The 13382-nt window shown below is 42.2% G+C and overlaps 1 protein-coding gene across 1 annotated transcript; it reads right to left on the reverse strand.

Moving 5' to 3' along the window:
• Positions 1 to 4022: 4022 nt before the first annotated feature.
• On the reverse strand, positions 4023 to 13022 carry ODAPH (odontogenesis associated phosphoprotein; the record flags this gene model as incomplete). The annotated part of the gene is made up of 2 exons (XM_080658876.1): positions 4023 to 4411; positions 12956 to 13022. The coding sequence occupies 2 exons, from the start codon at positions 13020 to 13022 to the stop codon at positions 4023 to 4025; spliced, it is 456 nt and encodes a 151-aa protein (XP_080515002.1).
• Positions 13023 to 13382: the final 360 nt, after the last annotated feature.

Raw genomic sequence — 13382 nt, forward strand, 5'->3', positions numbered from 1 at the left:
ACACACACCATGGTAATACTTTACCAATTTAATAGATGCAGCTCAGAAACAAATCTATAATAATAAAAGCATAATATGCTAATTAGACTGGACAGCCAAATGACCTTCCAGACATCATTCCGGACATCCTTCTGGATGAAGCTGCGGCAGCAGGGGGTGAGGCAGAGGCAGTTAGGGGCGATCAGGCAGGCAGGCAGAGTGGTTAGGGGTGATCAGGCAGGCAGGCAGCGTGGATAGGGGCAATCAGGCAGACAGGCAGCGGGGTTAGGGGTGATCAGGGAGGCAGGCAGAGTGGTTAGGGGCAATCAGGCAGGCAGACAGATAGGCTAGTGGTTAGGATCCAGCGATCCTGTATTGTGAGAGGTTGCAGGCTGGGCTGAGGGACTGCCCCTTCCCCTGCATGAATTTCGTGCAGCGGGCCTCTAGTATTAACATAAAGGGTTTTCAGACCTTCCCCTGAAGTTTCACAAAGAGATCACAACTTGTAAAGGTCCGCCCTCCCACCTCCTTGCCCCACCCAGTGTTTTGCTCTTATTCCCCCAAAATGATTTTGGCTAATAGTTTATTCTCTACTGTTGGATTATTTAAAAAGCACAAAGAAACATTTAAACTAAAGCTGGCGATGGATTATTAACTCTAACCTTAGAAAGAGTGCATGATCTCTGTTTGTTACCAAACATTATAGTAAGTTTACAGCGACCACAAAAGATTATTTGGTTCTCCTTGCTTATAATGACTATGAAAAGATAATAGTAAGCAGAAACTTTTGCTGTTATTGATACTGACCACAAACACAGAAAAGACAAAAGGTGTGTTTGTAAGGCACTACTCAACAGACAAAATTTCTTCAGAAATCATTGCATTTTCACTTGGAATTTTCAATCACAAAGTATCTCAGTGGGGGGAAAAATGAGTTACAAAAGAGTGTATCTAACTTCGTTTTACATGCACACCAAAATCTCGGACTGAAATGTTTTTAAGTCTACATGGAGCTGCATCCTCCCAGGTCAAGTTCCCCTTTTCCAGCGGGTCGCCCAGCCTGGGGTGTTGCTGTCCACTCTGGGGCCACTCTAGGCACTTGCAATGCAGCATTCCCCAGCTTTGTTTCCCCAAGATCCATCTCCTTTTTAACCTTCCTCTTCTTTGTACCCCCACCCCAGTCTAATCTTACTCTGTCATTTCCTCCATCCGTCCCAGGCCCTAAACTAACCACTTCCTCCCCCATGACTAACCCAGGGTGGCACTCCTTGTCACTGACACCTCTGTGTTGTGGTTAATAGTATCATTTTACTTTCATTTTGAGGTAACTTCAAACTGCACAAGAGTTGCAATAATTGTACAAAGAACTCCCATATACTCTTCACCTATTATACACCAATTGTAAAAACATTTGCCACATTTGCTTTATTTCTCCCTTCTTCCCATTCTCTCTCTCTTTTACACACACACACACACACACACACACACACACACACACACACACACACACTTTTTTTCCATAATTATTTGATATTTATTTGTAGAAATCATACTCCTTTACTCTCAAATACTTCAGATCTTACATAAGTATGCTTTCTTACCTAATTATCAAATTCAGAAAATTTAACGCTGATATACTACTATTACTTAACACATGGTCCACATTAAAAATTTGCCATTTGTCCCAATAATATTCTTCATGGCAATCTCTCCCTTTCCTTCCCACCTCCAGGATCACATTTAGTTGCTGCGTCTTTGTAATCATCTTTAAACGTTGTCTACCATGACATCTTCATTCCTGAAGATTACAGGGCAGTTGTTTTGTAAATGTCCCTCAATTTGGGTTTGTCTGATGACTGCATTCAAGTTATGCTTTTTTCACATAATTAGAACTTCAGACTTGCATAGGCTATTTTTACCACAAAGCAAAAGTTGAATTTAAAGGTCATCACACCCTCCCCACAGACTCCCATTGCTTCAAAAGCGGCTAATCCCACCTGTATGCTAAGAGGAACACATTTGATAAACTTTAGTGACCGAAGACTACTAGTACTTGAGTCCATAAACCTGCTAGGCATCACTGTATTTTAAGAGAATAATCTATTAACCCAAAGGATGCAATTTCTCAAAGAAGTCACAAGAATATGCTTGTATTTGCAGGTGTGGGCCTGCTTTTTATATACATGCTCAAGGGTGAGAAGCAATGCAGTTTTACCTAGTTATTTACAAAAGGCCCTCACTATGAAACACCACAGCAGTCGTCTGCTTTCCATAATAGATGCAATAACTAACTAATGAAGCTGTTAATCTGTCTTTACTTTGTCTAAGTTTTCCTAATGATTAATATCACGTAGCAAGGCCTTCAGGGACTCAGTTCAGAGCAGTTAGCGTTTGGATTGCACAATTTCTCATGTTTGGGAGAGAAAGCGCAGTCAAAGCCAGGCCGGTTGGACAGTGGGAGTTCTGGCAAGAGCAGTGAGTACTGGGTGAGGGTGAGTGGGGAGCAGTGATAAAAGAGGGGGTCCTGAGAGGGAGGCGAGATCACATACAAATCTTTCTCTGTCTTCAAGTTTGCCCAAGGTTGGCTCGTTTCTGCTTATGCCCACTAACCAAGAAAGAAAAAAAAGATCAAGGTTATTAACAAAATATAGAATTTCTTAATGAGGATTTCAAGTATAGATTTTATTTAAGACTGTCATTTTGAAGCAAATATCTGTTCTTATAATGAAAATTTGTTATGAAGCAAGTAAAGGAAATAGTTGTGTATCCCCCCCCCCCTTCTTATCTTTAATACAGCAAGGAAGCAAAGCAATCTCTTTCCATTTCCCAGACAACCTTCCCAGCGACCTCACATCTTTATGTTCTGTTTTCTTTGTAAAAGCTGCAGCACCAGCAGCAACTTTTGCACATAGTTCTTGGGAGGAAGAGGTGTTAAGATACAAACCACATATACAAAACTAGTTCCTATGTTACAGGCAAGATGAGTGGCACAAACAGGAGTTGGTATGTTACAAAATGGCTAAAGAAATAACCAATGCATGTAATCTGTGGGGTGGGTTACTTATATTGCACCCTCGAAATACAAGCTTCCTATAGAGGAGTAAACTTATGTCTGTGGAGTCCTAGAATTAGGATAACATTCATGTCAACTTAATCAGACTTTGAGCCCAGACCACATAGAAAGTTTTAGGGAAAGTATATCATTTAAGCTAGTGTCTATATGATGATAATGGGAGAACGTGAGATACTTATCATGCTAATTTGCTTAAAAAGTTAACATTAAAGTACATTTAGACATTACAATTAAAAAGAGTTCTTGGGTTAGGTAATTCAGTTTATGATAGCTTTAAAGTATTATCTATAGTCAGATGTCCTATAATTTAGTTTAATCTTTAAAATTGTTGTTGTTAGAAAACTGATTGGATCTTGGAAGTTCTCATCACAAGGAAAAATAAATTTGTAATTACGGATGGTGTCGATGTTAACTGGACTTATTGTGGTGACCATTTTGCAATATATACAAATATTGAATCCTTATGTAATGTTATGTCAATTGTACCTTAATAAAAATATAATAAATGAATAACTAACCTCTAGTTACATCCCTGCCAGACATGCTTTAAATAAAGCTTTCAGTTTCCCATAATTTCTTTTAAAGTTCACTTTGTAAATGCACCTTGCTCATAAGTTTTCCAGTGAGTATAAAAGGGCTTCATTAATGTCTTCATTTGATTTATAGCAATCTTGATTTATTGAAATGCTCCTTGCTCTAATTTAGAAGATGGAGCTGATTCTTCTGGCATCTCAGTATGGACAGGAATGACCAGAACCTCTCATTTTAGGGTTTTATTTGCACAAATATTATGTGGTTGTAAAAAGTTGGGAATAAGAATAATGTGGTTATTGCTCCTACTTTGCAAACTTGAATGACCTATACACCAGTATACTCACTGTTGGCAAGGAGAACAATTTCTAGTCAGTGGTGTTTAAGATAAGTTTCAAATTCAGTAATTTTAGTTTGGAAAAAGAAAACAGAACTATTTTTATAGTCTTTTCTGAGGCATTGACCTCCTCTGATTGAGCAGGCTTGGGGCTTCTCTCTTCCCTCTTCTTTCTTCAGATGAGCTTCCTCTCCGGAGTCTTCTTCTGGGGAAATAGTTATAATATGGACTAAGACGATTGTTTGGCCAAAAATATGGACGGTACTGAAAACGGTGGTTGCACCTCGGAGGGAGGAAAGGTCTGTTTGGAAACCTAATTTGGACGCTGGGCCTCCGTATTGGAAAAAAATGGAAAGGACACTTGGTTGTCCTTGTGATGGGCTGGATCCTTGTCACCGGCTTCCTTGTGGCAGGTGGAGGGGTGAGTGTAAAGATCTGGCAATCTGTAGGATTTTGTGAGCCTCCGGGAGGGGTGACTACCCCTACTTGTCCTGTGGAGAGAAAAATGCAAGTCAGGAAGCAGGCCTGATAACAACAGCAGAAGGGAGATGCTTGAGGGGTGGCAGGAGAAAAAGATTAGAAGGGAGAAATGGAGAGGTCTGAGTGTGTTTGGAAGAACTGCCAATGTTCAGTGAAATGAAACATGAACACACCTTATGACCCCACAGTTGCACTCTGGGGAATTTACCCAAGAGAAACGAGTGTATATGTCTATAAAAGACTAGTTCAAGAATGTTCATAGCAACCTTATTCATATTAGCCTAAACTTGGATACAAAACAAATGTCCATCAGTTGGAGAATGTATAAACAGACTGTAGATATTCATACAATGAAATAGTACTCAGCAATGAAAAGGAAGAATTACTAATACAACAATATGGATGCATCCCACGGATGTTATGTTGAGCAAAAGATTCCATTTGTATCAAGTTCAAGAACAAGCTATACTAATCTATGGTTTTAAAAAATGTAAAAAAAATAGTTAGCTTAGGTTAGGGGTAGGTATTAGTTAGTGGAAAAAGTAACCAGGGAACTCTTTAGATCTTGATCTTGGTGGTTGTTACATAGATATGGAGATAAAGATTATACATACACACACACACACACACACACACACACACACACATACACCCATATACACTTATCCTTTCTAATAAAAGAATAATATGCAAATTAACCATCACTTTGCTACATCCACAAGCCATGCCCACCAGCCACGCCCACCAGCCAATCAGGAGCGAGTATGCAAATTAACCCAACCAAGATGGCTGCAGCCATAGAGAGAGCAGGAGGAAGCCTTGGGTTTCCCCGGCGATGAAGGAATCCAAGCTTTCCACACACCCTGGCCGGCCCAGGCCTCGCTTAAGGCTACAAAGTTTCCATTATAGAAGATAAATAAATACCAATAGAAATGGCTGCCGCCACAGAGTGAGCAGAAGGCTTGGCTCCACTCCAGGCTACAAAGTTTCAATTGTAGAAGATAAATAAACCCCAGATACCACGGCCTACGCTTGGGTCACCGAGGGGCGTGGCTGGCCTGCAAACCACCACAGCCCCTCAGCCGGCCCCCACCCGTGCACCAGGCCTCTATCCTATCTAATAAAAGAGTAATATGCAGATTGACCATCACTCCAACATACAAGATGGCTGCCCCCATGTGGTCAAAGATCCTGCCCCCATGTGGACACAAGATGGCCACCACAAGATGGCCAGCAGGGGAGGGCAGTTGGGAGGAACCAGGCTATAAGGGAGGGCAGTTGTGGGCGATCAGGCCAGCAAGGGGTGGCTGTTCGGAGGGACCAGGCTTGCAAGGGAGGGCAGTTGGGGGCTATCAAGCCTGCAGGGGAGGGCAGTTAGGGGTGACCAGACTGGCAGAAGAGGGAAGTTGGGGGTGACCAGGCCTGCAGGGGAGCAGTTAGGCATCAATCAGGCTGGCAGGGGAGTGGTTAGGGGGTGATCAGGCTGGCAGGCAGAAGTGGTTAGGGGCAATCAGGCAGGCAGGCAGATGAGCAGTTGGGAGCCAGCAGTCCTGGATTGTGAGAGGGATGTCCTACTGCCCGTTTAGGCCCGATCCCACCAGGATTGGGCCTAAACAGGCAGTCGGACATCTCTCGAGGGTCCCAGATTGGAGAGGGTGCAGGCTGGGCTGAGGGACACCCCCGCCCCGTGCACGAATTTCATGCAACTGGCCTCTAGTCTATATATATAAAAGCCAAAGTGACTGGCTGATTGGCCAGTAGCTATGACATGCACTGACCACCAGGGGGCAGATGCTCAATACTGGATCTGCCAAGCTGTGGTCACTTGGCAGTGGTGGTTCTCCAGTGACGCACCCAGAACCAGAGAGGAGGGAGCCCGATTCTGGGGTGCGTCACCTGAAAACTGCCCTTTCGCAATCCAGGGCCTCTTGGGGGATGTCAGAGAGCCAGTTTCAGCCCAATCCCTGCAGGCCAGGCTGAGGGACCCCACTGGTGCACGAATTCGTGCACTGGGCCTCTAGTATATATATATCTACACACATGTTTACACACACATATATGTATGTATGTGTAAAATGTGATCAATCTATACCTTTAAGATTTGTGCATTTTATAGTCAGAGAAAGACAAATATATGATTTCACTTACAAGTGGAATCTAATGAACAAAATAAACTAAAAAGCAAAATAGAAACAGACTCAGATACAGAGAACGGACTGACAGCTGTCAGAAGAGTGGGAGGTGCAGCTGTGGGCAAACTACGGCCTGCGGGCCGGATCCAGCCTGTTCGGCTGTTCTATCCAGCCCGCGGAGCCGAAAGAGCGGAGGGTTCTCTTGCTCTCCCCTCTGCTCCTTTACTTTGAATTTATATTAGTTCACACAAACACTCCATCCATGCTTTTGTTCCGGCCCTCCGGTCCAGTTTAAGAACCCATTGTGGCCCTGGAGTCAAAAAGTTTGCCCACCCCTGGGTTAGGGGCTGGGTGAAAAAGGTGAAGGGATTAAGCAAAACAACAACAAAAAAAAACCCCTCATAGACAGACCACAGTATGATAACTACCAGAGGGAAAGAGGGGATGGGTAGGAGAGGAAAGGGGGGATAAATGGTGATGGAAGATGTGACTTGGGGTGGTGAACATACAATACAATATACGGATGATGTATTATAGAATTCTGCCCCTGAAACCTATATAATTCTATTAACCAATGTCACCCCAATAAATTCAATTAAAAAGATTTGTGCATGTTATTGTATATAAATTATAACTAAATAAAGAAAATTAGTGGAAAAACAGAACTTAGTGTTAAGAAAATAAAAATAACTGCCCCTCACCCCAACAGGCCATTAATCCAAAGGCCTGCTTCACTTGCCCCAGCAGTGCAATCATTCCCCAAGGAGGAAGCAGGGAGCCTCTGCATGCAGCAGGGGAACGAGCACTGAGGACCAGGACGACATTAGTTTCTGAGAAGAAATTTGGATGAAGCTCAATGTCTAGCTCTATTATCTACTTGAATTGGCTATGAGAAAGTAAGCTTCCCTTTAGAAAATTATTCCTTCACTCTCCTAGCGACTTACCAATTAGACCTGGAAAGGACTGCTGAGTGTGAATGATGGGAAATTGAGCTCCTCACAGGATATTGGGAGTACTGAGGCACTTAAAAAGAGCTAGGTACCCCTCACCATTAGAACAACCGAATCCAGGTTTCTTGGTTGTATTGCATATGCTTATTGCCTGCCTGTGCTCATAGTCCCTTCCAGAGATTCTGTTTCACCCACAACCCCTGGAAAGGTCAATCCTGTACACTTTTGGCTATGGCTGATTGGACTGCTGCTAGACACTTAACTCATTCAATTTGCCTGGCCAGTGACTAATCAGATTCTCACTTGAGAATTTCAACAGAGACACAGTCAGTGGAAGGTGTAAGACAGGGGCTGGGTTAGGTTTCGGTCAGTTGAATGTTGAGTAAGCAGAGAAGCCCGTCTTTCCATAGAAACTATAAAATGGGGAAGGCCTCTCAAAGAGAAAAAGAGACAAGAGACCATGTGGTACCAGAGTGATGATGAAAGTAGCCTTGATTCCTGACTTTCCAGGGCTGATCTGACTGAGGGCTGGTTGTACTTAGGGTCTTAGAGATATTCTTATAATAACGACTCCACTTCCAGTTCTCTTTTTAAAAGCTAGCTTGAATTGGTGTCTATTCCTCGAAGGAAATGCTGACCCTTTCTTCCAGACCCATCCAGGCTACTAAGTATTGAAATTCTATGACTGAAACTAGATTAAAATATTTCAACTTCCAGAAGATGGTTAAATCCCACATTGCTCATTCTTTCCTCCTACACAATTAGATCAGTTCTGAACCTTTTGTAACATAAAAATCTTCTGCTGAGGTTTCAGTTGCTAGGGGAGAAGCTAGCCTTACTCTTCATCCCCATCTTGGCACTTTGATGTCAGATTAGACTTAGCTAGGCCAGTGATCGGCAAACTGTGGCTCGCGAGTCACATGCAGCTCTTTGGCCCCTTGAGTGTGGCTCTTCCACAAAATACCATGGCCTGGGCGAGTCTATCTTGAAGAAGTGGCATTAGAAGTTTAAGTTTAAAAAATTTGGCTCTCAAAAGAAATTTCAATCGTTGTACTGTTGATATTTGGCTCTGTTGACTAATGAGTTTGCCGACCACTGAGCTAGGCCTTGAGCTCTGTCACTCAATAAGCTGCATTCCAGCTGTACAAACCAACCAACCCACCCACCCACCCCTACGCTCATCTCATTTCTTAAAACCTGAAGCTACTCTCCACAGCCTCCAGCTGACAGTGGGTGTTAGCACCTGCTAGGCAGCTTTTTTCTGACCCTGGGATGTCCCGAGGTGTTCAGTGTTTTCTTCTGGGAATTTCTGTTGGGCTCAAGATCAAGGTACAAGTTTGTCCCATTAACCAACCTAAGAATGTGGGCAAGCCCACATAAAACCACATTCTTCCAGCAGACTAGACACATGGTGACTATTCCAGGTCACTGGTTGGCTAGCACAAGTGCTGTAAAATGGGGAATCCATAGAGTTTGATATGGGAACTGTCACAGAGTCTTTACAAGGTTAAGGCCAAACATCTGAGTGAGAGGGTGATGCCATTCATGGTCTCCAACTATGACTGAGTTAATACTGCTCATTAATTCTTTTTTTTTTTTAATGCTATTTTTCTTTTTTTAAACATAGTTTTATTGATTTCAGAGAGGAAGGGAGAGGGTGAGAGAGAGATAGAAACATCAATGATGAGAGAGAATCATTGACCGGCTACCTCCTGCATGCCCCCTACTGGCAATTGAGCCCACAACCCAGGCATGTGCCCTTAACTGGGATTGAAGCTGGGACCCTTCTGTCTGCAGGCTGACACTCTATCCACTGAGCCAAACCAGCTAGGGCTCATTAATTCTTTTGTTTATCCTTGTTCTGCTCAATTCCCACTGTCTTCTAAACCTTTAATATACTCCTCAAAGCTGCTTCAAAATTCCCATTCTTCTTCATTTACCTGAAGAATTCTCTTCTAAATTCTCTCTACCTTTCTAAATAGATTACTTAGCTTCATATTTCATAGAGAAAACTTTGGTGATCTGCCATGAAATTCTTGGTTTTTACTCTCATTGCAATCATTGCAAAGAAAAGTCTGCACACTTCCGATTCTGCCGCCCCTCCCTCACCTATTTAAATGGATTGGAATCTGTCTCTGCTTCTTCCACTCCACAAAGGCTACTTTGGCAAAAGTTACCAATGGTTATGGGCTTTAAGAAATTTGGTTCCAGATGCTTAGAGCACCATTGCCTGCCATCTTTGCTTGGCTTACTTCTATGCAGATTTCATATCTCATTTCTTGAGGGAGGCCTTAATCCTGAGGCTGTGTTAAGGCAATATGCAGTATGCTTCCATAGCATCCTGTGCGTCCATGATACTCATGAGTCATGTGATTACACTTCAGAGGTTATCTTCCTCCTCCACGGAAATATCCACTTGACCATCCTGTAGACCACATCCTTTGACCTCATCCCCAGCATGGTACCTAGAGTAGAATTGATTGATTGAGAGAAATCTGTTTCTATAACTACAAAAGTTACTGTTTTCCTATTTCTCAGGGATAATGCAATTTTTACTAAGCAAATAGTTCTCACTGTGTAACATACTGACATGCCACCAAAGGCACTCAATATCAAAGATGAGAGTGCTTCTGCAACCTTATTCAGGCCAAAGTAGGTCAAATATTTAAATGCAGATTTAAAACATTTTGAGAGGCAGAACAGCATAATGTTTAAAAGCATAGGCTCTAGAGCCAGGTGTCCTGAGCTCTGCCATTTAACAACTGTGTGGCCAGAGATGGGTTCCTTAACTTCTCTGAGTCTCCTTTTCCTTATTTGTAAAATGGAGAAAATAATACTGCCTATCTCACTGGTTTGTTGTATTATCTGAAATAAGATATGTAAAGTGCTCAGAACATTCCTGATCCACAGTATGCATTTAGTAGGTGTTAGCTACTGTTACGATTAATCTTAAATGCTATGGAAAGATTCTGTTAGCAAGAGCCCAATTTTCTTGGTTCCATTTGGTTACACTTTATACATAAAAATCTGTGCACTATTGATAGGACTAAAGGGTACAGATCTTATTACAACAGGGCCTCCATGAAGACAGGGACTGCTGACTTTGTTGGTCACTGCATTGTCCCTAGCCTATAGAATAGTCCCTGGCTTAGAGCGGTGCCCAGACACACTGCAAACACATGGATCTGATAAATGGAGTGAATGGCCAGCCAGACATTGAATTTTCCTCTCTATAGATTTTTGTAAAGCTCAGTGAATATTTAATGTCAGTCCTAGAAAATTCACAATAACAACTTACATTTAAAATTAGAGTAAAATAAAAAATTAAGCCAAAATATTGCTTCGAGTTTAGATATCAATTTTAAGTGAGTTTATTATAGTCTAGACATAAAATTCATAGCATACCAACAACCAGTACTTTTTTTTTTTTTAAAAAAAGAGTAAGCATAAGAAGACTTTTATATAAATATATAATTACCTGTAGTCTGTGGTTATTTGGGCAGACAATAGTTGGGTTGTAGAGAACTATACAGATTTTAGGAGAAGTAAGCTTCATACTTGATTTATAAGTACTAGTATGCAGTTCTTCCTTTCCATGACACATGGAGTATTAGAAAAATTCGCACATGCTTTTGGAATTGAACCAGAAAGAAATATAAACCTGTGATTAATTTACTCACCACTCAACTCAATTTGATTTTGACTTAGTTTACTGCAACTCAATTCATTGTGTAGACTCACAGAATGACTGGCTATCTTGAGCATATCTCTAATTTTACAGGTAAATAATTTGGAACCCAGAAAGTGTCACACAGGCTTATTTCATTTTCAGCAGTGCGCAGGATCCTACGCTAGATACTGTGGCGCATGCAGAGATGATAAAGTCCCGGCCTGAGCTGAGGAGTACAGACACGCTGCAAATACGTGGATTTGTAACACAGAGCAGAATGCAGGAATGCCATGGGTGATGCACAAGTTATTATAAGTATTATTCTAAGATATTGGAGAGATTGCAATTTTGTCTTAAGAAAGCCTTTGTAAAGGCAGTACCATAGTGACATTTAAACATTGTCATGAGAAGCAGAATTGCAGTAAACAGGGGGCAGAACAGGAGGAGGGGCAGTCCAGCCTGCCAGGGAGAGGAGAGGAGAGAGTGAGGGTTGTGGAGGTGAACAATGAGCTGGGACCAGGGCGGTTTGGATAGAGTGAAGCTACATTGGATAGACTTCCGAGCCTGTCTGAGGGACAGTGAAGAAGGGTGAGTCAAGTTCAGAAATCATATCTCACATTTTAATTGGTGTTTTTTTGGTGTGAATAAACCTCTAATCTCATAACCGGTTTAGCTACACATTACAAAGTTTCCTGACAAAGGTTCACTTTCTGGAATGAAGGCATGAGGTGGCTAGTTCTATTTATGGTGTTTCTTTTAGATGTCACTTTTAGCAAGTGATGCTTGGAGGCCTTGTCTTAGAAAGAAGTGGGGCAGGGGTCATTTGTAATCTCTATTTCCTGCCCTCTGATCACTGGAATTCATGCAGAGATTGGACAGGGTGAGCTCTGGTGGTCTCTCCACCAGCACTAAGATCTCTCTCCTCTCTGCTGTGAGCTTTGGGGGATGGAAGCAGGGAATTTGTTGAAGGCTGATTAGCTTCTGGCTGGGCCCCTGCAAAGCCCCCAGGGGCATGTGAAGGGGAGAAAGATTCAGTTTGACTCCTGGGTCTCTACTCCCTGAACCATAGTTAGTTCTGGAGCGAAGGGAAACTGTCATCAGACCCAGGTCTCCCAGTTTCTTCTTCCTCTCTCTCTTCCCTCTCTCCTCCCATTGTTATCCTTTTCTTTCATTTCCCCAGAGGTTTGTAAGCCAAATCTAAGGCTCAGGCCACTTGGAAATTTCATAGTGGAGAAAGGAAAAAGAAAAGGAACAGTGGAGAGATGGAATATAATATAATCCTAAAGAAAGAAATCTATGCTCACCTGAATGGCACCAAACATAGCTAAATAGATGTGATTAATTAAAGCAACTAACAAACAGAGACTAAATACCCACCATGTGCAAATCACTGTGTTTCTGATAGAAAGAGGTGGACATTGCTGTCATTCAGGGTGGCAAATTGTTAGCTTTAGAACCATAGTAAGTAGTATTCATACAGTGTTTTAAACTTGAAGAGCTTTTCTTGCATGATGGCTCACAACCCCCCCAAATAATGCATGTTCTTAATCCTGTCACTTCACATATGAAGAGATTGATATCAGAAAGGTTAAGTATGTCTAACGTCACAGCGTGAGAACTGAGACTGAGATTAAGATCCTCAGATGATCAGACTCAGCCTGTTCTTCTTTAACCACACAGGCTGGTGGAAGCTGACAAACATTTTCAATTTATGAACACGTATAATCATGGAGCAAAATTTTATCTTTTCACACAACTTATTGATTAGTGGGCCCACAGTAGAATAAACACAAAAACCCTTACCTTCTGCCATCATTACCACCAACCAGCAGACCAACAGCCAGCAGGAGAGGCAGAGCCTGTGAGCCATGGCTTCTACCTGAGCAGTCACTACCTTGAACCTAGCATTGGTTTAAAAGGGAGTTGGTGACTCAACAGCCTGAGTCAGGTAATTTGCATTTGCATAGTGGACCACAGTGGTCAGGGCCTGCGGTGTGAGGCTAAGAAATCAGCAAGGAAGTACCAGAAAGTATTTATCAACCAGAAGCTTCTTGCAATGACAGCCAAACATCATTCATTTGTCCTTAGAGTTGGACTGTATTCTTTTAATTCCCTCAAGTCTTCTCCCCTGTTTACTTGTGTGTATGAGTCTCCCTCCACAAGAGAAAGACTCTGTCTGGGAAATAGTCAACACTGCTTCCCTCTGTGGAGCTTACTTACTTAAAAAAGC

This window comes from Plecotus auritus, assembly GCF_963455305.1.
Source record: "Plecotus auritus genome assembly, chromosome: 1".
NCBI classification, from domain to species: domain Eukaryota; kingdom Metazoa; phylum Chordata; class Mammalia; order Chiroptera; family Vespertilionidae; genus Plecotus; species Plecotus auritus.